General features: G+C 35.6%; 1 protein-coding gene across 2 annotated transcripts in view; it reads left to right on the top strand.

Moving 5' to 3' along the window:
* Window positions 1–25,312, top strand: part of hob (bridge-like lipid transfer protein family member hobbit) — a 176,363-nt gene that overhangs the window by 37,162 nt on the left and 113,889 nt on the right. For both annotated transcript variants that reach the window (XM_081771445.1, XM_081771446.1), the window contains exons 9-11: window positions 20,074–20,278; window positions 21,438–21,708; window positions 24,262–24,425. In XM_081771445.1, the coding sequence (XP_081627571.1) occupies window positions 20,074–20,278; window positions 21,438–21,708; window positions 24,262–24,425 (640 nt within the window). The remainder of the gene's footprint in view (window positions 1–20,073; window positions 20,279–21,437; window positions 21,709–24,261; window positions 24,426–25,312) is intronic.

Raw genomic sequence — 25,312 nt, forward strand, 5'->3', positions numbered from 1 at the left:
AATCCGGGGCTGGAGAGGGGGGGGGGGCGTAAACCTTATTCTCAGATTATATTTTGTGACCCGTTTTTATATATGAAAGTATATTCTTTCTCTACAGTTAAAATAAATACGAACTTCCGTTTCGGAGGCGTGGCGGTATCATAATTCACTTCACACTTAGTCACCACAATATATCAGATGCACTGTCTTGCACAGTACTTACACAAAGTACTATATTGACTATGGCATTTATATGTCATCTGTTATCTGCCACGAAGCCTCTCCCATATCTCCTCTGTGTATATAAATATAGCTTCCCTTTGTTTCACTAAAGTGATTGCAAGAAAACATGAAGTTTGACATAACTATTACCTGACCAGGATATTAGTGCGGTTTTTCGTGGAGGGCGCTAGTGTAGTGTTTACATCAGTTTCTAGGTAAGCGCGGTGGGACAGGGGAACGGAGAGCGTCACTCTGCAGTGTATCCAACGATTTTCAAAAGTTGCAGTTTACATGTTATAAGTAGCCTAATCTGTTTCGCTTAATAAAGAACTCCATAAATGATATAGTTGTTATTGAATGCAGTAATGGTTATTCCTGCAGTAATGCAGATGTATTGTGGATAATGGCATATGCATGGAAATTAATAATTTAAGAACAAGATAGCACGCAAGTGAGTTTCTACCGTGTATTAAGCAGATTATATATATAAAAAATGATTACGTTTTATTTGATTTCATTATAAAACAGTAGAAACCTCTAAAACTCAGTAATAAGATGTAATGACTAAAATATTAATTATGGGTTGGTAGCTTAGATACTTGCGCAATATCTTGTAACTGTAAGTTTAAATCAAGTTAAGGCTCGCGATGCTTGTATTTGTTTTAATGTAGGTCTATCGATTGACAACTAAATTATTTTCTTGAGTTGTAGCCAAGAAAGAATTCCGATACATTTTCACTCGAGAACTGTGGAAGTTCTCTTCGTTGCTCTATTGGCTAGCGCATGTGTCATTGTTGTACGTGGTTCTGTGAGAGCCCAACAATTAATTTTACAATGTTTCACTTTCATTAATCATCTGTCTCCTCTAGCATAAAGAGCATAATCATGGGACGTTAAACTAAAGAAATTTCATTTCATTGTTTCGATTAATGTGAACCCTTTGGAGGAAAAGGAAGTGAAGAATAAATTTTCCTTAATTTTTTAAAGGGCTACGGGATTGGATAGCTTGTCTTTCGGGATTGCTTTGTAAAACCTGATTACAATGTACAGTATCTTTCTTTTAGGATTATAATCGTAATCCAGCCTTTTGGTAAATGTGAAATAAAAGTATCGATAAAACATCAGCGTATGGGTAATGTAAGCATAAATATCATTGGTTCAATACACAATAAATTCACAACTTTTATTTATGAGTATAGAAATTCCCTTTGAACTCCCTCTGAATTTCTTTCAGACCCTAGGTCTCTTGTGACAAAGAATTAATTCTATTATCTGTTTTCATACACATAATTTTAAAACTTGGGAGCCTAGTGTTGTCTTTGTGTCTGTAATACGTAATCATTTGTCGATTGACTTCAGAAGACTGAGTTTAGCCCGTGAGCATAAGTTGCATATAGTTCAAACATATCAGATGTACGGTCTTGTTTAACAAATTCTGTGTGCACATATAAAATTCAAAGACAAAGGTAATCAATCGTCTTTTAAACAGCTGTATTTTTATTTCAAGTGTAAGTACTAAAATGTGCTACGTAGATTTCCGGCCAATTGTTTCATCGCCGATATCTTTGAGCAATGAAATAGCAGTGGAAGACAAACTTCGTTCTTCTAACTTGATATTTTGAAAAACTTACGCAAGTGGTTTTGTTACTTAAATACATATCTATTCACTCTAATCAATTTCAAAAGTACCATTAACTTTATAATAACATAATGAATGTAAGAGTTACCCTGAAAATTTATTTTGTATTTCTTTTTTAATATGAAATTCATTTTTTCTGAATTTCACGAGCTATAAGAAATCGATTGTCAGGCTCCCCACTTTAAATTTTAATCGCTCCCCTACCGCCTCAATTTAAATTGGGTTTATTTCTTTTTAATATTTTTTATTTCAAAATATGGTAGAAATACTGGATTTTTAAATTACCAAACCATGCTAAATAATGACAGGTTAGATATCAGAGAAAGTTATCTTTATCTACCTTCTTAATTAGGGGCGGATCCAAATCTCCTTCGGAGGCGGTTAGATTATCAGTTTCTCTCTCACCAGTCTTTTGCAGCACATCCGAAAATGATCTCAATGCAAATTTGTTACTGAAGGTACTGTCAATCGATCGATCACATGGTCCAAATTGGTAGCAATTTCGAAGACGCCTTATCTCAAAACTACACAATAGAACTTGATTTAAACAATGAAAGCGCAGTTGCCAAAGTATAACTTTGATTCACAAAGATGAACTTCGAGGTTTCGTTAACAGATGAATTAGGAATTCCTTACACTCTAATGCTACGAAGTTCTCAGTGTTCCTTTGTACAACACTGTGGTTAGTTTATTCGCAAGTTATTGTCATATTAATATGGAGGGTGTATGTACTTTTTTTTTTTTTTTTTTTTTTTTTGCAGTCCCTTAAAATGTTCTGAAAATAACTTCCATAACTTTTGAAATTGTGTTTGTCTTAACTTGAACATATGCGTGAAGTGGTTTATTATGAATAGGGCAAAAACAACTGTGATAGATTAATTACAAGTGATCCGGTTAGAAACACTGTTGTTTGTATTTTAGTTCCAAAATCGGCCGCCCGCACTCGTTCGCTGGTGGACTAATATCAATTTCATTATCCAATAGAATGCCTTGACGTTCGTCGACCCCTATCCATGACATTTTTTTTCACTGTCTCTCTGATCTGATCTTTGATCTATGGCGCTATGGAAAGAACATTTCCTGAGGGCAAGATGTTGTGTTTCCGTTACGTTTCGTTTTGCTAAACTCAATATTTCACCATGATTTCAGTTTATCAATATTATTGACATTTTCTTAAGTGCGCGTTAAGATTGCGGCTACATAAGTCGTACCAAAATCTTCTGATGTATCAAAGATGAAGAAAACATTTCTATGATTGGTATAGAACCCAGGATTCAAGAAGAGTTGGGGAGTCATTGATAAGCCTTGACGTTATGTGTGCATGGAATAGTTCATTTCTCAAGAAAAGCTCCCAACTGTACTCAATTGATGCATTTAAATATGAATGTGTAAGGAATTCAATTTCTGGTACATTCAGGAATTTTTAACTTAAGCAGGAGAGAGCAAGAAGACAAATATAGGACACTATTACAAAAGTGTAGACCTCTATACATAGGTTATTTTGATTTGTTGCTTGAGCTTAACGTTCCATGGTAGTGACATGACGGCTAAAGGAGACGTGCACTTATTGATTGTAATGGAATCCGAACCACATTTTTCGTTGAAATGTACCCTCACCGGGAATCAAACTGGGGACTATAAACACCGTATAGGGTATTTTGTCCGAATACTCTGCTTTTGCAGTGGTATAATTGAGTATGTAAAAAAAAAAAAAAAAAAAAAAAAAAAAAAAAAAAAAAAAAGCATTAGACCAGACGAGGAAGAGGGTGTTGGAAATTGGCTCTATTAATTAATTTCTTAAAAGCAGCATTTAGAAACATGTATGCCTACAACAACAATAAAATTATATTATAGTAGCCTTTACCTAGGTGGGATTTCGCTCCCAGACCCCCAATTTGTTCGGAATACGGCCCTGTACAATGTAGAAAATGCTTCTACGTGTACTGTGGCACAATATTTCGCGTTCTCCCTTCTGTGTCTTTCATATACATATAATTGAATCGAGCTAAAACGCTGTCACGAAATTCAAACACCTCGCAAGGCATTTTAGTCAACCCTCACCTATTTTTTTTGCCTTTGTACTGTACGTTAAGTGGCAAAAAATGCTCAAATACATGTTTCATTATTTTAAATGAATAATCAAATTAGCAACTTTCATGTCTCTAGCCGTAAGGAATCCCGAAATATAGGCATCATATAATAATAATAATAATAATAATAATAATAATAATAATAATAATAATAATAATACAAAACGCTGAAATATATATTGAATTGTTTTAAGTGAGAAGTCCATATACCTAATTCCATGTTTCTAACCTTCAAAGATTCTTAGATATTGATATCTTATTATGATAATTGCAATCCCCGCCCCCTTTTCTTTACACCTCTTTTCCCCATTTTACTGAAGTATCAAAAAATGTTGAAACGCATTATTTTAAATGAGAAATCAAAATCTAAATTTCAGTTTTCTAACCTTAAGGGATTCGGAGAGATGATCATCTTATTAAAATAATTCCCACCCCATTCCCCCTTCCTTTCTTTGAATTTCCCAAAAATCCTTCCTTAGATCGAAAATCTTATCTACTGTCCGAATTTCAAGTTTCTAGCTTAAGCGGTTTGGCCTGTGCGAAAATCAGGACGACTTCTTTATATATGATTACAATAACAGCTTGTATTATTTCCTAAGAAAAGATGAAATGCCATTAAAAGTCACAATGAATGTTTCCGTGTTGAACCCCAAAAGTCACAGTTCTTTGTTGATGTAGTAGCTAGCGGACGTACCTTTGATAATTGATGCATGAGGTTCTGTGGTTTCATACAAGGTAAGTGAACATAGAAAGCACTGCAGTGGTTCAGATCCAACTTTAAACTCTAGTTCTCGTTCTGTAAAGCATCGCTTTTGACAAACGACATAAATGCATATCAATCAATCAACCAACCGAAAAGTCTCCTCTTAGATTCAGAGAGCTTTTCGGTAAGGAGCGCTGAATATTCTATATTTCTCTTTATTCAAGGTAAACGTAATTGAAGATTCGGGTTTTGAATCACACATCATTTTTTTTCTAGGATATAGTTTTAAAATATACATTTTTAGTTCAAAGAGTGATCCATCTTTCCTTCTTCCTACAGCTGTTCGTTCAACGAATAAATCATTCTCGCTCGTTTGCGGCTTATGGTGACAGTCTCAAGAAACTAGGGACAGAAGTATTCACAATTCAAATATGTCTGTATTAAGTACCATACATTTTGATTAGACTCTGCTAGGCTTGTCACACAGATTGGATCGGCCAGATTGAAAAGACAATATTTTTATTTCCGAAAGTAAACTGGAAGTAAAAGACTTTTGGGGGAGCGGTCGCCCCCTCCGCCCCCACGTGGTCGTGGATCCACCAATATACAGAAGAATAAATTAAACTTTTATCTTTGATGTTTTGCAAGGGTGCCTTACGTAAAAGGCGCACTGTACTCTTCACGGTTTCTTTACCCACAATAACAGTAAGTATTTATTGTATATAACTGTGTCAAACCGAAGAATAAATTAAGCCGTTTATCTTTGGTGAGGTTCCGCAAGGGCGCCTTATATAGAGGGCGCACTGTAACCTTCATGGGTTTTTTTTACCAACAGTAACAGTATGTATTCATTGCACAAAATTGTGCCATACAGAAGAATAAATAAAACTGTTTATTTTTTTATGTAGTTCGCGAGGGCGCCTTATGTAAAGAACGCGCTATATTCACCACCAGTTCTTTAGCAATAATAAATGTAAGAATTTATTAGATCTATATATATAAAAAAGTTGTACCTTTATTTATAATGAGATGTTTCGGAGGGCGCACCGGGACATGTCCCGGTGTCCCGGTAGGCCAGCACGGGCCTTCAAAGATCCAAATGTTTTAGGCTTCTATAATGGTAATAAATAATAACTTGGACGGGGCATGCACATCCACAACACATTAGTGTTACATACTATGATCATGATATGATTTATTTCAAATAAATAGGTACAAAGTTGTCATCATAGGTATTCTGCCATTATTGGCAAGTCACTTGCCGCAACTGAGAAGCTTCCATGCTCCTTAGTCTTCCCGTAAGGGATTGAAAATTTGACTTTTTTTCCAGAAAGATTTTATTTCGATAACTGCTTGCATGAGTATCATATCCAACAACATAGAAGGTTTTCAACGGACGTAAAGATCATAATGCAGTTTACAGCAATTTGATATCTCAAACTGATCTGGAGATGTGATACACATTGGTAAAGTTTTGCAACACTGGTTAAAATTATGTAATTGCAAGAATTTACTGTAATTACCAAAATCTGTTTCTGTAATGTTATAAAAGCAAAGAGAATCAAGATACATTACGAACAATCCCCAAATACGTCATTTTTAGGAGTATCACTATCAGTATTCACGTTTTTCATATCTCCTGAACGATTTGAGATATCAAATTGCTGTAACGGCTCCGAGAAGTTTACGTTTTTTGAGAATCACCTACGTGATTAGACGTTCTGTTTATGTAAGAAATTTTTCGAAAAAAGTCTAATTTTCAATTTCTTGTATTCATTCGAAATAAGCCATGGTCATAGTATTCGACACTAAGGTATTTCGGGTTTGTATTTCACTGTCCGTCTCACTTCTATTCATAGACAGATCCAGGGGAGGGGGGAAGGTTATTCACCTCCCTGAGTTTCACAATCACCAGTGCTGCAAAAGTCGGTGAGAGAGAAAACATAATCTTTCACTACCTTCTTTCCTCACCGTTGAGTTCGTCCTGAATCCGCCTCTGCTTTTATTAATACTATTATCAGGTTTCTGAAGTTTAGATGCTTGTCATATTGCAGCGTCCTTAATTTGCAACACTGAATAACAAATTTGTGTTGTAAGGTTTCGTTTAATATTTAGATTTGAGATATGTAATAACATGGCATAGTGGCGTTAAAAATATTAACTTTATATTATGTTGGCAACACTATTAATTTGTTGGTACTGCAGAGTTTATTAGACAGAGTTCCCTTGTCGTTATTTGCATCTTACAAAATTCCAGCCATTTTTATCAATTAGTTTCAAAATTACATGAGCGTATCAAGAGAAATGGCCCATCTCAAATTTTTATACTATAAAGTGGAGAAGTTCCATATAATATAAGCCTAATTAATCATTTTTTCTTTCTTTAAATGTAAAATCTCAAATGATTGTTGTGTTTCCTTCTTTTAAAGAGAGACAAAATATTTTTCAAGTGAAAAGAAAACATAAATAGAAGATTCGCAATCTAGTTTTTATTTTAAGCTTAACACCTTGCAAATGTGTTCCGATGGTGATGAGGATATTGGTTTTAGTTTAGCGTTCTACTCAGCTATAGAGACGTGAACTCAGCGTAACATGAGATACAAACCACTTAAGCTCCACGCTGGAATCGAACCCGGTCTCCCGAGCCGAAAACGCATACGCTAAACATATAGTCACGAGGGACCTTGAATGGGGCTGCGTAACTAAGGGAGATGCTAATGAGCAAAATAATGGATGAAATGGTGCAACGCTACGAAATGAGGAAACGCGAGAACCCCGAGAAAACCCACGAGCACGGTGTTTGTCCACCACTGAGCCACCGCGCCCCCATAGGAAATTGTTCAAGGTTATGTACATACAAAGCTCAAGCGACTGAGACATTTTCTCAGGTCAACATGTTCTCTCAAATTATGAAGTATTGACTGTATCCTATCGTCAACTTTCATATACATGGCTTTTCCGTTCTTTTGAGTAATGCTCAGCATTTCCATTCTTCTGAAAACATGATTACATATAGAATCTTCCCTCAATAGTCTTCACAAGACTGGAAATGTGCAGGGTTTCTGGATAATATTTTGTTTAAGCATTTGTGTCAGTCTTCTACTGCTTTATTTGTTCGATTCCTGTGACTTCTACAATTCCAACTTTCCGGAGAAAAATTTGGATTTTCCAGCCATTGCTCCTAATCATTGAAGACTTCGACTCTTCGTCTAATCGGACAGCCTCCATGTTGATCAACAAACCATCAGAAATATACTCTACGGGTACGAGTGCCAGTGTTGCACACATCCGGACGTGACTGCGAATCTCTTTAATCTTGAGTTAGGGATGGACACATTTTTTCGAAAAATACTTTTTCGAAAACGAAAAACGAAACTTTATTCGAAAAACGAAAAACGAAAAATTTTTCGAAAAACGAAAAACGAAAAATTTTTCGAAGAAACGAAAAACGAAAAATTTTTCGAAAAACGAAAAACGAAAAATTTTTCGAAAAAACGGAAAACGAAAAATTTTTCGAAAAAGCGAAAAACGAAAAATGAAATTTCCGAAAATCGAAAAACAGATTTTTCGAAAAAGGCCATCCCTAGTTGCCACTCTATCAAGAATAACAAGTACGTTTGTACGAAAAGCCCAAAAGAAATTGATAAGAGAAGCAATTATGGAAAAACAAACTATAACAAACCGTTTGAATCATGAATGTCACAATCTGTGGGTGAAGATTAATGAAATGGGTCCAAGTATTATTTTGGACAAAATATTTACGACCATTCAAAATAGAGTTGATAGAACAATAAAAGGAAAAGAATATAGATTAAAAATAGAAAAGTAAATAATTAGGCAGTAATTGGAATACAAACTTATTAATATTATTTTTTACAAGGAAGTATGATAGCGCTGGAAAGAACATATGGAGGGTTTCTTTTTCCTGTTCGTGGAGGTACAGATACCTGATCCATTTGCACTATTGTTCCTCATTGATCTTCAAAAAGTTGGTAGGGGAGGGAAACAAGTTACGAAATGAGATAAGATCGTTCATCTAAAAATGCGGAGAATTCATATCTTCGAAGTTATGTTGGTTGACAAGCTGATGATAAGATTCGGAAGAAGAAAGGGTTGCGGGAGACAAGACTGACTGCTGTCAGAAATGAGACAACCTTATCTACCTACACATCATTTTACTTGTATTTTATAACAAGCCTTCTTGTCAAGCAGGATGCACTTTCCCTTTTTTTTTTTTTTCTATTTCAACCATTTTTGATTGTAAATCTTGATTCTTGCTCGGTGAAAAAGGAAAACACGACAGAGGAAATGCAAAACTAAAAGCATTGTCATCAATATTTTACTTTCTAAAATAAGGAATATAACGTTAAAAAAATAAAACTTATAACTTTAAAAAAATATATCTGGGAAGATAAAAGAACAAATCATGGCATTTCAGGCGTGTGCGTAACAGTAATATACAAAATAAATAAATAAATATTACAATATTTCTGAGAGTCTAGATCATTTGGACCCGATATTAGTATTCCAAGGGTAAGCAAGTGAAATATCTTTCTCTTGATTTTGACTGAAAATCTGATTTACAGAATTTCGTATATATAATGTGTGTTATATAATATTTTGACTCAATTTCCTAACCAACGTTACATTACATCTTAGAAATCTACAATTACATCACTTTGGAACAAAGAGATGTTTATCCTTGTTTCCCCTATATAGTTCATAACACTTCATAATTTTAGGGAAAAATATCTGCCAACGTGTATCACTTCTACTCTCCTGATTCATTTTAAAGAATCAATCACCGGTTGGTCGCAAAATGGAATTATAATTTTCGGCTGATCTTATCAAATTCTCAATCAAATTTGGGCGATACATAAATCTTGTTGCAAATTGGAATGATCACAAATCGCACGGAATCAATAAAAATATATCCACAGAAAGCCATATTAGTCCATATATCCACATTCGTGCATAGGCCTACTTCTATTTTGTAGTTGACCATCCATCACAACAGAATTTAATACTTGATCTGCTGATGATTTGCGGGAGAAACATCTCAACCAAAATCTCGCGGGTCACCATCTCGCCTGGCGAAAACCTCGCGGACAAAAATCTCGCATAGCCAAAATCTTGCCAAACGAAATCTAGCCTGGACAAAACCTCGCAGGATAAAACTTAACCATCTAAAATCTCGCGGTACCAAACCTTGCATTAGCGATTTCTTCTGTATAGAATGTTTAAAATATATATTTAAAATATTCACTGAATACTTGGAAAATAATAATAATTATTATAAATAAATGACAAAACAGAACATAATAAGTGATCTTATTAATTTTTAAAATAGAAAAAGAAAGATAGGTAAACAATTAGTTTGCAGCTTATTAATGTAATACTTGCATCGAAAACAGATCTTCACTGTTCACACTCACCATATAATTTAATTAAATAGAGGTGCTGAACAAGAATGTGGTGCCACTTTCTTTGGAAAATTTACTGATAAAATCTGTTAACTCTTTCTTACTTATTTATGAAGACAAAGAACTTATTTATGTAGGCGAATAACGTGTAACTCATGTAACTGAGATACAGCACTGAAAAGTTTCTTCCGTCACCATAATATTGTTTTATGTGAACAATACAATGAACGTAAGTATTTACTAATATTATGAAGGGTAATTTACATTTATGCACTAATAATTATAAAAAATGTTTTGATTAGTGGTGCGTTTAGGAAGCTATCGGGCGCAAGCCCCCCGAAATAATTTCATTATTATTTTTTCTCATTATACGTACAACACAAATGCTACTTACTGGTTCTCAAGCCTCCCTTTCCGAAGAAAGATCCTAAATATGCCACTGGTTTTGATAACGTTTGAATTGATATTATAAGTAGAAATACTTTAAAGGAAGTTCAAACCTGAATTATAACAGAAATAAAAACACGTAAGATGTTCGTAGCTGTAGTCGTATTGTCGAACGAACTCCCAAATGATTGGCCTCTTGAATGAAAGTGTCAGAGATACTTGTTAATTTGCATTTGAAACTAACATCTCTACAAGCGCCTTGGCAGTTTATACTGGATGAAGATATTTCACTATGGCATTATTATTATTTCTGATTCACATAATGATTGGATAAACTTCCAGTTTACGCTCATACCCATTGTTGCAAACGCACTTGTTCCCTACAGACGCACCCACGCGCAAGTCCACCTATTCTAAACGTAGTGTTGTCCACGAGACCAGAAATTTCTCTTCTCGTCTTGATTTTAATCTCGAAAACCACACGAGAAGTACCTTTCTAAATTCGAGGCGAAGCAAGAAACACAACAATTATCGTCTTGTTTTCGAGACGAGAAATTTCTCGAGTCCCTTGGGAAACACTAATTCACCCAAGTCTTGATCTCAAACACTGTTTTAGTATTATATGATTTATATGTAAAATAAAAAAAAAAAAAAAAACCTACAAATTGATAAAGTGATGGTACGAGAAAATGAAGAATGCAAGTCATTACACAATTTACTTCAATAATAAGTATGGTTTAAATGTTGTTATATCACACTATTCGTTGACCAATCGTGACGCGGAACGGTTGTGATAACTTCCAAATGAAATTAAGGAAAAAAATTAGAGCATATATATATAAATTAATAAAACGGAACAATAAAATTTTAGACAAGAGCGAAAGAAGTCTTCGAGGATCAAGACAAGACGAGACCTATTAAATTTAGGGGACGAGACGAGAAAAACTTACTTCTCATATCATCGTCTCATGGGGAACACTATCTGAACGAAATAGATAGCATTCTTGCTTGTAGTGACTACCTGACAGATATTGGTGCATTTTTTGGCATGAATAATCGATTTTGATGACATATCAATCTGCAAGTATATCATCAATCTGTACTCTATTATTGGTGCATTAGCCAAGAACATAACACAGTAGTATGCATTAGATTATTATTTAAAATTGAAATGAACTCTTTCTGTTTTACGTTCCATGGTCTTGCTTGCTAGGCTAAAGGAGGCAGTGATGATGAGAATGAATGAAAAAAGTTGGAGGAAACGTGAGAACCCCGAGAGAACACACGAACATAGTGTTTATTCACCACAAAGCCCACTTGGTGTGATCTGGGATCGAATCGGGGACCCCACACACCAGAGGTGTGAACTCTACCACTGAGCTACCGCGGTCCCTATTATTCTTTAAGGAATAATAACTTGTGTAAAAGAATTCCTGAAGTTCCCATATTCTTAATCTGAACGAAAATAGATTTGATGAATAATATTTCTTCTACCTGAGTTTATTAAACTTCCAAACTATTCTATGCATAAATAACGGAAGTCTAATAGAATGGTTACGTCCGTCTGTCTGTTAACTAGTATCAGACCAAAAGCGGCAAGAGATGTCGAGAAGGGTTTTCCGAAATCGATTTAGCGTCCTAAGAATAGGTTCCATCTCCTCCGTTCATCTTCTATATAAATCGGAAGTGATTGAGATCGACCACCTACAGGCCATATATCAAAAATTATAATAGCTAGCGACAAGCGATTTTGGGAAATTGATTCAACGTCTCTACAAAATATACCTCTCCATTCCTATCTTTCTATTAAAACCGGAACTGGTAGAAAACTGTACTACTACTTCCAGTTTCAATATTGATTTTCATGGAGCAAAAACGATAAGATATATCAAAAAGCATTTCTCGGTCGTATATATATTAGCTATTTTGCAGTTCGCTATCCATCACAACGGTTTAAATCCTCTTTAATCTCTATGTAAACTTTTGTCAGTTGATATGACAAACCATCAGTTGACGCGTCAGCGAGTTTACTCTACACTATACAGTCCGAAACTCTTTTATAAGATGAACACTTCTCTCTATTGAAAGAAACATAGCCAGATTTTCTGAAACTTTCGTACGCCGTTAGCTCCAATATGCCTCTACAGGTAACTATTCGTGGGACTGTTACGTAAAATTAATGAAATCTTTACGATCTATGAAGAGAGAGAAAACAGACTTTGCTCTTATCTGCTGTCAATCTGCATTCCATCGGTTTATTTATCTCCGGGGACAACGCAAAGTTCGCGAACGCAACCTAGCGAAAGGCAGAGAATGAAAGAAACCTACCTGCTTAGCCTCCTATCTGCTGTTTTGTGTTGTTGCAAAATGTAGGTCCATATATTAAACAGCTTTTAAATGGAAGAAAATTAATTTTTAATTAGCGCACTCTATTATTACCCTAGCAAGAAAAAAGTAAAACTGAACATACAATATTAATACTAACAGACATTTGTACGAATTTTAAAATGTATAAAATAAATAGTTTTCAAAATATTTTTGGAAAGAAATATGCCATGTTATTATATAGGGAAATCCCAACGCATTCCGAGTGTTGGACATAGCCTTAAGTTCAGTACCGGTAACACAAAAATTTGAATCTCTATTAAGAATAGGTCTTAGGTAAAGCCCCAATCTTAAACCTCCAATAGGCGAATTTATTTCGTCCGTTCAAATAGGTGCTAGAATGTTAGACCAAAATTTGAGGCAACAATTCAGATCTGACTGTATAGCCGCTATACACACTGGCTTAAACACTCTTAGTTCCCGCAAAGCAGAAAAGACAAAGGATTTTTACCCTAGACTCATGAATGATTTAAAGAAATGGCTGTCAGAGCATAACAACGAGTGTATTAAAACGGATAAAGGGAATAAATACGTCATTATTCCAAAAGATGTGGACAGGGAAAGGATCTTTGATGAAGTGCAAGAAGTGCATTTATTAAATTAGTCTAGTCCCTTGCAGAAAGTTATAGCCCGTACCAGCAAAACCATTTCCAAATCTCAAATTTTAGATGATTTAACGAGTTCAGCTCGCGATCAACGCGACGCACGATCAACACACGATCGCACGATCAACATCGACGATCTTCTGCCAACGTTCTGGAAGGCCATCGCGGTAGAACTTGGTGGGCTGTAAAGCGTAGAAGGTATCAAGTGCATTTTGCACCTTTACTAGGGATTTGAACTGGCGTCCTCTAAGGTGATTGTCCAAAGAATGAAACAGGTGATAATCGGACGGTGCAATGTCCGGGGAGTATGGCGGATGCAATAGTGTTTCCCATCCAAGGCGTAGAATGATGGCCTGGGCTATTCTAGCCACGTAGGGTTTAGCGTTGTCCTGTAACAGGAGCACTCCTTTGCGATTTAGAAGTGCTGGCTCCAGAGTTTTGAGTTTTCTTGAATACGGCTCAACTGCTGACAAGAGTTCACGATGCATGATGCCGCGAGCAGTCCACCAAATACACAGGAGGACCTTCTTCTGGTGAAGTGCTGGTTTTGGCTGTTTTGGAATCAGTTCATCGGATGCTAACCAATGATGATGGCTCCGTGGAGCTTCGTACAGGACTCACTTCTCATCACATGTTAACACCCTATCCAGAAATGGCTCCTCCTAAGACGAGACAGCAGAGAAACACAGGTGTCTGCTCGCATTGCCTTCTGGCCCGGATTCAAATCATGTGGAACCCATCGACCCAACTTGTAGTATTTCCCACATTGATGGAGGTGCTGCCGAATGGTTTCTCGACTCTCACTGAATTGTAGTCCCAGTTCCTGACATGTCTGGCGACTGTTCGCCTCAATTGCTGCCTGAAGATCTTCATTTTATACATGTGTTGGTCTTCCGGCATGTGGAGCATCTTAGAGTGATTTGTCACCGTCCTTAAACTTATTAAACTACCACTGCACTGTCCGCGTAGTCACAACACTCTCACCAAAGGCCTAGCATATCTTCCGCCCCACTGCAGCGCCGTTTGAACTTGTACAGCATACACACCCTTATGACGCTCTATGGAGGTCTCATGTTCACTCTGTCCTTACGCAAGTTCACGGTGTAACTGAACTGTCATAACCAGGTAGTGTGTTGGATATATCCACATCACCAACTGACCTTCGCCTTCTCTCCATTCATATTCAACTCACGGTATGAGGGCCAATTAAACACAGACCTCCACAAAAAGAGACAGAACTTCCTTGGTTACCTTTATAACTTAAAAGTACAAACTTTAGTAGCACGGAGGCTTGTGTAAAATTCATAGCTCCTTCTGGTTGCCTTGGGAAACTATCCAGAAAGAATTCCATGATTCAATATGCACGAAATGTTCGTACTGGTTTTCTTGAAGCAACAAATGAATGATGAGAGGAAAAGAAAGAAATTTCGGGGAAAATGTTTAAGTTCTTGCTTTGTGCAGGAGTTTTCATTAGGTAAGTGTCTGTAATTTCATAATAAAATACGTTGTGTTTGTTTTTACATTATTCATTGGTCTAGTTCAGCGTTTCCCAACCTTTTTCAACTTGCGGCACACTCGGATGTTACTTGGATTCTCGCGGCACACTTATAGATATTATTATTTGTAAATATAAAACAGTTTTTTTTTTTTTTTTTTTGATTATTGATCTCCTTCTCACAGAGAAGAAAGCTCTATCACTGGGTTTTTCCCGTGGTAAATCATTATGCTTATTTTTTATTCTAATTTAAAAATAAAAAAATACAATTGCAATAAAATATTGGACTCAGGTTTTTAAAAATACGCTTTCTTTTTAAAAAGATCACTAAACAACGAACGAACAAACAAATCTCTTTTACTTTTAAAACACAAATGTAGGTAATTTGTCGAAAGGATTGAATGATATTTTAAATTTTCAAATTACGAAATAGTCTGCAACAATAAGGAAGCAATAATGGTCATAACAATGGCAACAATACTTTTTTCAACATTAAAAATGTACAGAACAGTAACGAGGTATGAAACTTAAAATTGTAGATTCATAGTAATGTGAAATACAAATATACATTTTCCCCTACGTTTTGCAATTTTGATTGGTATAAAATTAATAATTTTGTTTCGATTCCTCGCGGCACACCGGCGGCCCATTCACGGCACACCAGTTGGGAAACGCTGGTCTAGTTGATGAGGCAAAATATATTTCTTGTATATCATCGTTTTTTGGTGTTATTTTTCGCAGGGAAAACTTCAAAAGTGTTCTGGAAAACCGGGGAAAGTCAGAGAATTCTTTCCTGTAGTTTTTGTTATCACCCTGGTACAAGATCATGCAATTTTGACCAAATTTCGCGTAAAGGTAAATCTTGATTTGCTAGGTGCGGAAGCGAAATATTTTCCTATACAGACTTGTGGGCCTTCAAAATAAGGGTTTGAAGTTTGTAGACCTTTTGGGAAAGTTGGGTGTTCGAAAGAAATAAAATCATTAGTTGTTATTTAGAATTAGGAGAAAATATAAGGCACAAACCTGTTAAACGTCAAATAAATGCAGTGTATATTTATAATATAAATGTGCTAAAATCAATTAAGGATGAATTTTCCGCAATCAGAAAACTCATATTCGTTGTTGGGAGTTATTGAAATTATTACATATTTCCAGGTTAAAATGCTTCTAATTAAATCACGTAAGAAGTGTAGATTGCAAATAACTCCTTTTAAAACTTGATACATGAGAGAGTTGACCATTACCATTATATGCGTGTAATGCATTAAAGTCTCATTTTGAATTAGAAAAAAAAACTACATAAGATAGAATATTATCTTAACTTCTTTTCAAAAAACAAGTAAAACTATCAGTCGGATTCTGAGTTGAGTTGATTTTGGGTTTAACGTCTCGTTCAGCAGCGAGGCTATATGAGACGTGGACCTACTGATTAACGTGGAATCCGAACCACATGAGCTCCCGCCGGGAATCGAACCCGGGCCTCAGTCGGATTCTATGTCCATCATCAGGACAAAGGAGGGAAAACACAACTGGAAATTGGATTAAAAGTGGTAAACAAAGATACGAAGAATTAGCTAAAAGTTAAACTTCAATTTGTTGGAACTTATCTTTAATGACTATGTGTAGAGTGTTTATTTGAAATGACTAATTTTATTGCTTCCATGGTCAATTTAACATTTCTCAATTATCGCGAATCTCTAAATATGATTATGTATACAGTCTCATACGTAATTTGCGTGTGTTATTGTTGTGACTGTTTTGTTTTAATGGAAAATGTTTCCTAAATTGTATTATGAGGGGTTTGTATGGGTTTTTATTCGAACGTTGTGGACTATCTGTTATATATGTATATGATTCGAAAAACCTGGAACAGGCAATGATCCATTGGCGTACAAATGTGTTCTGCTGTTGTAGCACTCACATAATGTTACGTCATACTACGTAACTTCTACTATATTTGTCACGCCATAGACGCCAATTGCAGAAGGAGAATCAATAATGATAATGAAGTTATAGGTTGACAAATGCTTTTTCTCAGTGGGTGACAAATCTTCTGTATGTTATGATTTCATAAAACATTTCGATAAAACCGGAAAAACAAAAAAGAAAGAATATACAAAGTGCGTACTATTATGTTAGTTTATAAAGCATAAGAAACGTACTTCACAATCTAATTTACATACCTATATCATGTTTCTATGACAACCAAAACTCCTTAAATGATCTTAAATCAGTTTCGAACAAAATCAGTAGAAAATTGGTGTGCTAAAAAATTGGTTGGTTCCTCCATTTAATACTAGGTCATCCTTATTCAGTTATATTAAACAAGCTTATATCAATTATCCTTGCAAAAAGTCGATCTATGAAACTCTAATGAAAGTAGTGGAAATTGAACTTCAGATTTTCTTTTTAAACGATGTCACTTATTTGATATTTAAACAGTGTTTACGTGAATGGGTAAATACTTCAAGGACACATACTTTGAAGAAATTTAGTTTTTGGAAGACCCGTAATATAAAGATATTAAAATAGTGTATTAGTGATATCGGTAAGGCGCACCTTACATTATAAATAGAATTTTCTGTGTTGAAAGTGGAGCATTGATCTTCCTCTTGCTTACAATGGTATTTCGGTTATTGTAGTTAGGTATTGGTATCTAGTTTAAAAATTATTTTCTTATTTCCACTGGAGTTATGCATCTTAGCATCTGACTGACAGGTTGCTATAAGCCTCTTCTCCACTACTAAAGGAGGACAATCAGGTATTTTGTCTGAGAGATTTCGACCGTTTGAGAAGTTTTGGTCGTCATATGAACATGTTATCGCTGTGTAAATTAAGTAACATGTTGTGATGGGTTATTTTCAATTTATGTGACACCAAGAAAGAAAAAAAAAACTGTTGTATCTATTTCCAGAGTTTTGATATTAAACCAGCTTTAAAAGCCTGCTGCAAATGAAAACTCAAATTCATCTCTTAAAACTTTCTTATTAAAACAAGTCCAAAAGCCCTTCGAAGTATTAGATTTTGCAATATGAGAATGGGAAAGTTTTGTATACCTCTAATGGATTTGCATTACAGTATGACATTTGTTATCCTGCCTGTAAAGTTGTTTTTCAATCATCCGTTTTATGGTGGAATGTATGTAATTTGACCGTAGTGCAATGTATCCAATTCATTGTCACATCTATACTAAAATAGTTTATCCACATATCTCCAATAACGTGTAAATTATAATTATTGAGCTTTTAATATCTGAGTTTCGTGCCGATGCAACACATTATTGGCTAAAATATAATGGATTTCCGATTATTAATTATTCTTTTTCTTATAAAGTTATCTTTGAATTTTAATACACCTACATTAAGCAAGACAGAAATAAGTTGGTTTATTCGTATTCCAAAGGGAAAATTCTACATTGAAGTAATAATGGTCGAATGCAACTGACAGCCAGAGCTGATACTATCGAAGAATTGTCACACCTAAAGACACGAATTTTCGTGTATTATGATTTACGAAAGTTATATGCGTTTTAACTTGTTTACTGGAATTTATAATATACGCTGTACTTAAAATCAGATAAAGGGTTTTATTGGAGATCATTATTTGTCTATGGTCTTTCGAACCATTTAAATAATACCAATCATGTTAAAGTAATAAATCCATGTTCAAAAACAAACAGTCTCTACTTAATGTAATAGATGGTGAAATGCACTCATTAGTTGACCAAATTGTTCGCTGGTCATTAGGTTTATTGAGAAGGGCAAAATTACCCTTGTTCTGGAAATAAAATTACATTATTTACAGTTAATATCCTAAGCATGGTGTTCTAGATAAGTTGTGATAATTGTTAATTTAATTGTTCTACAGTTACTTACCGAGCGTATGGAACACATTATAATATTACAAGTTACAATAGTGCAAGTTAATATAGTCAATTATTAATGTTTCTCAAAAACAATGAGAGAACCTACAATATATTGAGTAAAGCCTGACGCATGGCTACTTGCTGCGAAGATTGAACCGTCCGTATTGTGAGGAGTGTATAGTCCCGCTGAGTATTCAGCACATTCTTGTTGAATGTCCTGAATACTCAGATCTCAAAGAACGTTACGGATTGCCTTCTGTTCTTACCCGTGCGTTGGGGATTCAAGTGATATAGTTAGCCGGATACTTGAGTTCATTAATGCTTGTGGGGTTGCTCACATTCTCTGAGCTCTTTTAGTTTGTTGTCACTGTTTTATTGCTGCTAATTTTTTTATATTTCTCTTAGCTTTTATTGTTTTTCTATATATTGTTATTGTTATATATTTTATTTTATTTATTCTTTTATTTTCTGTTTTCCTTTTCTTCTTCCATTTAGCAGCACTTTTGTTTATTGACCTCTATTCATTTTAGCCTGTTTCTCTTTTAATCTTTTAGTCCTGAGCAATCGTGTTCATCGTGACGGGGACATATAACCTCGATGCTGACGTCCCCATTAATCCCCCTATTCATTCATTCATTCATAACCATAAGCACCAATAAAATTTCCGTAATATTCTGAAATTTCCACTGTTGACAAAAAGTGACAATCTTGTGAAAGAAGGACTTAAACCATTATGAGATCCTGAGAATGAATGTCCAATTGTAACACTCGAAATATTAGAACCCAGCCCCCGCCAAGTGAACTTTGTGGTGGACAAACACCGTGTGCGTGGGTTTTCTCGGGGTTCTCCCGTTTCCTCCCACTTTCTTCATTCCACCATTTCATTCATTTCTCATAATCACCGTCTCCTTTAGCTTAACCGGCATAACCGTGGGACGTAAAACTCAGAGATTTCATTTTTCGAAATATTGGAAGTAAAATTGTCTAGGGACATTAGTAGATAATTTCAAATATTAATTATCTTAGCTGTTCCGTTGTATCATTGTGTAGCAGACCTTAATACAATTTTTAGCAGCGATTTTTTTTTTTAAGCTCTTTTTGGCTTTGACCTTATCATAAACATAGTTATGTCTAATATATAGATTAATAGGTTCCTCTTCTTCTCTTTTCTCACTTAGCACAAATTTTTCGCATTCTTATTTGTGAATCTGTTAATGTTAATGTTATTTTGTCTTTTCATTGGTTTTGTTTTTTACAAATCTGTTAATGTTATTTTACAGGAAGTTCCAAGCATAACTAACAGTAGCGAAGATGATCGTACAGAATCAGCGCTTTGGTTTCGGGATTTGCTACAACAATGTGAAGTAAAAGGCTGTTTGGAACTCTGGAATGTTTCCTTTTTGCTTCAGTTAGCTGAAGGAAGGAACAATGGTTTTGGGTTCACTCACACTAAGGTGACCTTAGAGGAACTGAGTGATGCTTCAGGTAAGTACTATTGTTAATTTCACTTCTACAATGAAAATAACCGAGGGAAATACAAATTTGAGAATTATAAACTGTATTGAACTTATCTTACCTTTTAAGTTATAATATCTTTTGAAGAGCCTTACTTATACTTGTGATTAATTTACTGTACCAACTGTCCCGTTTGTAAGAGCCCTAAATGTTTTCATTCCTTATTCTTTTCAGTTCAGGACAACATCTTCTCAGCTTCGAATTTTGCGTTCCCTAATAGAGTTTTCAAGTGTAATTATTATTAAAATTAATGTAGTTCATCTAAAATTAAAGGCTAATCGCGATATTCTTCAAATTGGCATTCACAAAATTTAGTGTGTTCTCATGAGAATAAATTAATGACTTACGTAATTAGATTGAGGTGGTCAGAAACTGAGAAATCAGTTATTTTCGATCGTGCTTTGATTACATATCGTCGTTGAAGTTTGTTCTTGCACCATGCAAATTCGTTGTAAATTCAGTGTGTTGTAGTTATTACGTAATAATATGAATTCGGGATGTAAGAACATTTAATTTGGTTCTAGCAAAACTTGTTTCCTGTCAGGAAAACAGGCTATAATTTAAATTGGAGGAAATAGTAATAATAATATGAATGCTTTTCCCATGCCAAATTGAAAGAACGTGTGTAAATTTTGAATCGTAGTCCGATTTTCAAATTATAACAAAATTTGTGCATTCTTGGTAAAATTCTTATGTTCCTACTTATCTTTCTCAAATCTTCTGATCTTTCTTGTTTTGTAATTGTTTTATTGTATTATGTAGCCCATAAGTCAGTTGGCTACCGGTTATTAAACTTAGGTTTGACTAGTGCAGTAGCTACTTGACTAGAACAGTAGTTCCGATAATTCAATTGACAATATCAGTATGAAACTCTCGTGTAAAGTGAAGTTGTTTATCTGGGCCTTCTGTTGTTAAAGTTGGTTAGTTGAGAACCAATGAAAAAAAAAAAAAAAAAACTCTACAGAACAGCATGTTCGCCAACTGAATTATGGGCCACCCTATATTTCTAGAAAGTAAATGTATAAGGTAATACTGTATAACGTAATAATTTTAGCAAATACTGTTAACAAAATATCTATTGGAAAACCAGTAGTAGTTTTGGTCAAGATTTTCTTCGCTATTTTACTAGGATCTCCCACAACAGTGGCACCAACATCAAAATTGTTTGGTCAGAACTGGTCAGCCGAATTGTTAATGGAATCTCTTTGGTGTCGCTTGAAAACGGCTGTTGTTGCAGATGTCCCAATCAAAAAGCATCATGTATGGGGCACTCCGCTTTTCTTAGGAGTTCTTCTTATTAAGATGAAAATGCAAAACAACACCAGAATTCACGCAATGCTAGATACTTTTCAGTTAGAATGGAGCGGGCCTCTTGCGCAATTTCTAGAGCATGGTCTTAGGTAAGTGTTCTACTTTTTATATTTTATGATAATACTATTGGAATAAATTCCTTGTTTAAATGAACTTAAAAGAAGCAGTTTGTTGAGATAGAGCATGTGCGCAAGTTATCACCGAAAAGGGTAACGTCATTGTGAAGTCATTAGCATTGTCGTCGTTGATTTGGGAGACCCGGATTGGAATCTCAGGGGAAGTTGTTGGTTCGAATTTTGCTTAAGTTGAATGACTCTGTGTCATATAGCCTTGGAGAGTATGGTAATTTAGTCGCAGATCACTTGCTTTCGGTTTGATGGTTTCTTGGCTCAATACCAGGCCATGTCAGTTTGTATTGGGGTCGTTTCTCATAAGTTTTCTCGAGTACTCCCAATTTCTTTTAATTTTTTCGTTCCATTATTTCTATTATTATCCAATTGTGCCTAGTCTAAAGTACATAACCACGAGACGTTATTCTAAAAATTTTATTTTCATATAACCTTAATATTGAAAGTGGACTTACGCCTCAACACAACTATTTTACGGGTCATCCCACAAGTAATGTCATTTGTGTACCGTGAGGAAAAGAACGATAACTTACCTGGAACATTACCATTAGCCAGGCGAATAGTCTTCATCGGACTCCACAACACTCTGCTACCTGTCAACAAGTTGTCCCCCGCTGAAAGAAGTCACTCGTTTTGGAGGCAAAAATCTGGATCACTGTTCGTTCCACGTCAACCTCATCTTGCAGAGTTTTTCTGGAAAAGTGATTTTGCAGGCTAAGAAAAGACAGTAGTATGTTGGTACAAGATCTGATGAAAACACTGGGTGGAGGTTTTCTCCCAGCCATATTCCTCGATCTTAGCACAGGTCCTTTTTACGTTTGTGTAGTGTTATGGTAGAGGAACCACTTTTCATCCCCCTATCATCATTCTGTACAGAAGTGGCTCACGTCTGTGACGCGTGACCAGGAAACTGCTGATGCCCACCTGCTGAGACGTTAATGCATGGGTTATTTATTTAAAGAGTTTTGACACGTACCTAGGATCCTGAAAATGACAATGAACGGTCTAATGACTGACATGGAGTTCGCTGACCAGTTCTTCAATATTTTGCATTTTATTTGCGTCCACACTGCTCACAGGGCACCGTTGTCCAGGTGCACAGATCTCTCTTCTTGTCGCTTATCAGTAATGCTTGTTTCTCCAGAACGTAATTTCTGGAACCATATACGGCATTGATGTTTCGTGCCACTGCGGTGGTTGAATGTCCGTGGTCATAACATGCCGTACAGTCCTCTTACGCTGCCATGATCAAACACAAGCGAGTAGGTCGTTTCCCTCCCCCACACTGCTGCACAATGAAGAGTTCTATGGCTATGGCATGTGCTGTCTCCTTCATTATTTCCTCGTCCATTTCATTGATCATCGAAAAAACGATGTCACATATGACATGAGCTGGTCAACTAAATAATGTTCTTACAGTTTTCTTAGATAGATATGGGAAGTTTTCACCAGCCCATCCTCTTAGGTTTTTCAAAAACATAAGGACATAACTATGATAAAGCCAACAGGATAAGCTGGTATAAACATCCATGTAATTAGTCCATATTCCCTCAAGTTTCGTGGAAACAATAAAGCTCGAAATTTTGGCTGACTCTACGGCCTGCCATCGTCTCTACCAAGCGATCTGTAGTTGAACTACTACCTTTTAATGTATACAAATACCTAGCTTAATGATTGAAGTTTTTTCTACAGTGCAACTTCTTGGTACATGCCTGCAAATAAGAGAAATTAAGTTGTTTTATAAATGTCCCTTGTGTATAATTTCAAAATGTGTCTATACACTCATAGCAAACGGAAACATTATTTTGCATCCTAATTAAAAAATGAAAATGCACTTCGGCGGTAATGTGTTACATCATTATTTCTGCGTGTACACTAAGACGTGAATTGTTTCTTCCTTGGGGCCGCAATGACACAGCGATAGAATTCTGCCTGTGGTGCATGAGATTCCTTGTTCGATCCCAATTCGCAGCTAGTGGGCCTTGTGGTGGACAAGCAGTGTGTGTGTGTGTGTTCGTTTCCTTGGGGTTCTCCCATTTCCTCCAACTTTATTTCACGATCTCATTCATTATTATTATGACTATCTCTCTTAGCCTCTGAGCATAATAATGAGTCGTTATTATTTTTTTTTAAGTTACTTTCGTCATGTGCTATTATTATTTGAAGGTCCAGAATTAGTAATATTGAAGTGACGTTAAAATATCTTTACAATTTGCTCTCCCCTGTAGTCTGGTGGTTAGCATGTTCGCCTTTGTCACATGTGTTCCACTGTTCAATTCCCGGTGGGAGAGCATTAATAAATTGAACTCTTTACTGTGATTCGGATTTCATCTTATAATGTGTTAGCTCACGTCTCATATATCTGCGATGCTCAAAAGAGGTGTTACACTTCAACAAACAAACGAAATCTTCATCATTTCACACCAGTACTTCGAAGACATATCATATCAAGAAGTTATCGGGGTGAAACTTCTTCATTGTTAATTATTGAGAGTTTCCTTTTTTCCTTTGCAGGTGTATAGAAGACTATAATGTGGTTTTCAAATCTCCAACATCTCGTGATCTGAGTAACAAAAATAATTCTGGTAAAACAGTAGATATAAAGAACTTCATCGTTTCCTCTATAATGAACGTGACAATGACGAACGTAAATATATTTCTTCTTGGAGACAAAAAGGGTATGTAAGATTGCAGTTTATATATATTCTACTTTTATAAATTATTTAATCTTTAAATACAGAAGATCGGTCAGAAGAGCCAACAAAGTACGGATATTGCGTGTCAAATTTACTTTATATTGTTTCTCGCTACGTATGTACTGTACCCCCCTAAATGTATATATCGGGTGTTGCAAAATAAGTGTTACAACTCTTGGGAGGTGACTCCTGCCACTGAGACAAGAAAAAAAGTTCTCTTCAACTTTCTGCTATCGGACATAGTTTCAGATCTACAAGGTGCCGAAAGCGTGGGAAAATTACTTTCGGACGCCAATAATTCGGAAACTATCCAACATAAAGAGGGCGGGTAAAAAAATCACTGAAGAAGTCATACCTGCTCTATTGAATTTTGCATGTTTCACAATCCTACCGTGCACGCGCAAGGGATTCCCCAAAGGAACATAGCGAGTCCCGGATAATCTGCCAAATGAAACTTGGTGTAAATGGATATGAATTGATAGGCTTTCTACCAGGTAACAATAATTCGTTTGTCTTAAGTCGATATCTGGAACAAATACAAAATGGCGGACACCTTCATGCCCGTTGTGTGTGGTTGCATAATCGCCAGGTACGGATGCTGGCCAACAGTGACGTTCTGAGTATTAATTGTAGCGAATTTGTACTCAAATGCTCTAGAAAGACATCTGGAGTGTCGGTAGAGCACAACAGATGAAGCAGGGTGATTCACATGTGTGGAAACATTTAACGAAAAACACTCATACTCATACACTCCAGAAATACACTCATACTCAGTAAACGTGAGTTCAAAGCGTCGGAAATGTAAGGATTAGCGTCAAGAACATGAAAGCCATTGCCAATTCACCAATAGTATTCCCTCAAACCGATGC

This window comes from Thermobia domestica, chromosome 9 (genome assembly GCF_964235325.1).
Source record: "Thermobia domestica chromosome 9, izTheDome1.hap1.1, whole genome shotgun sequence".
Taxonomy (NCBI): domain Eukaryota; kingdom Metazoa; phylum Arthropoda; class Insecta; order Zygentoma; family Lepismatidae; genus Thermobia; species Thermobia domestica.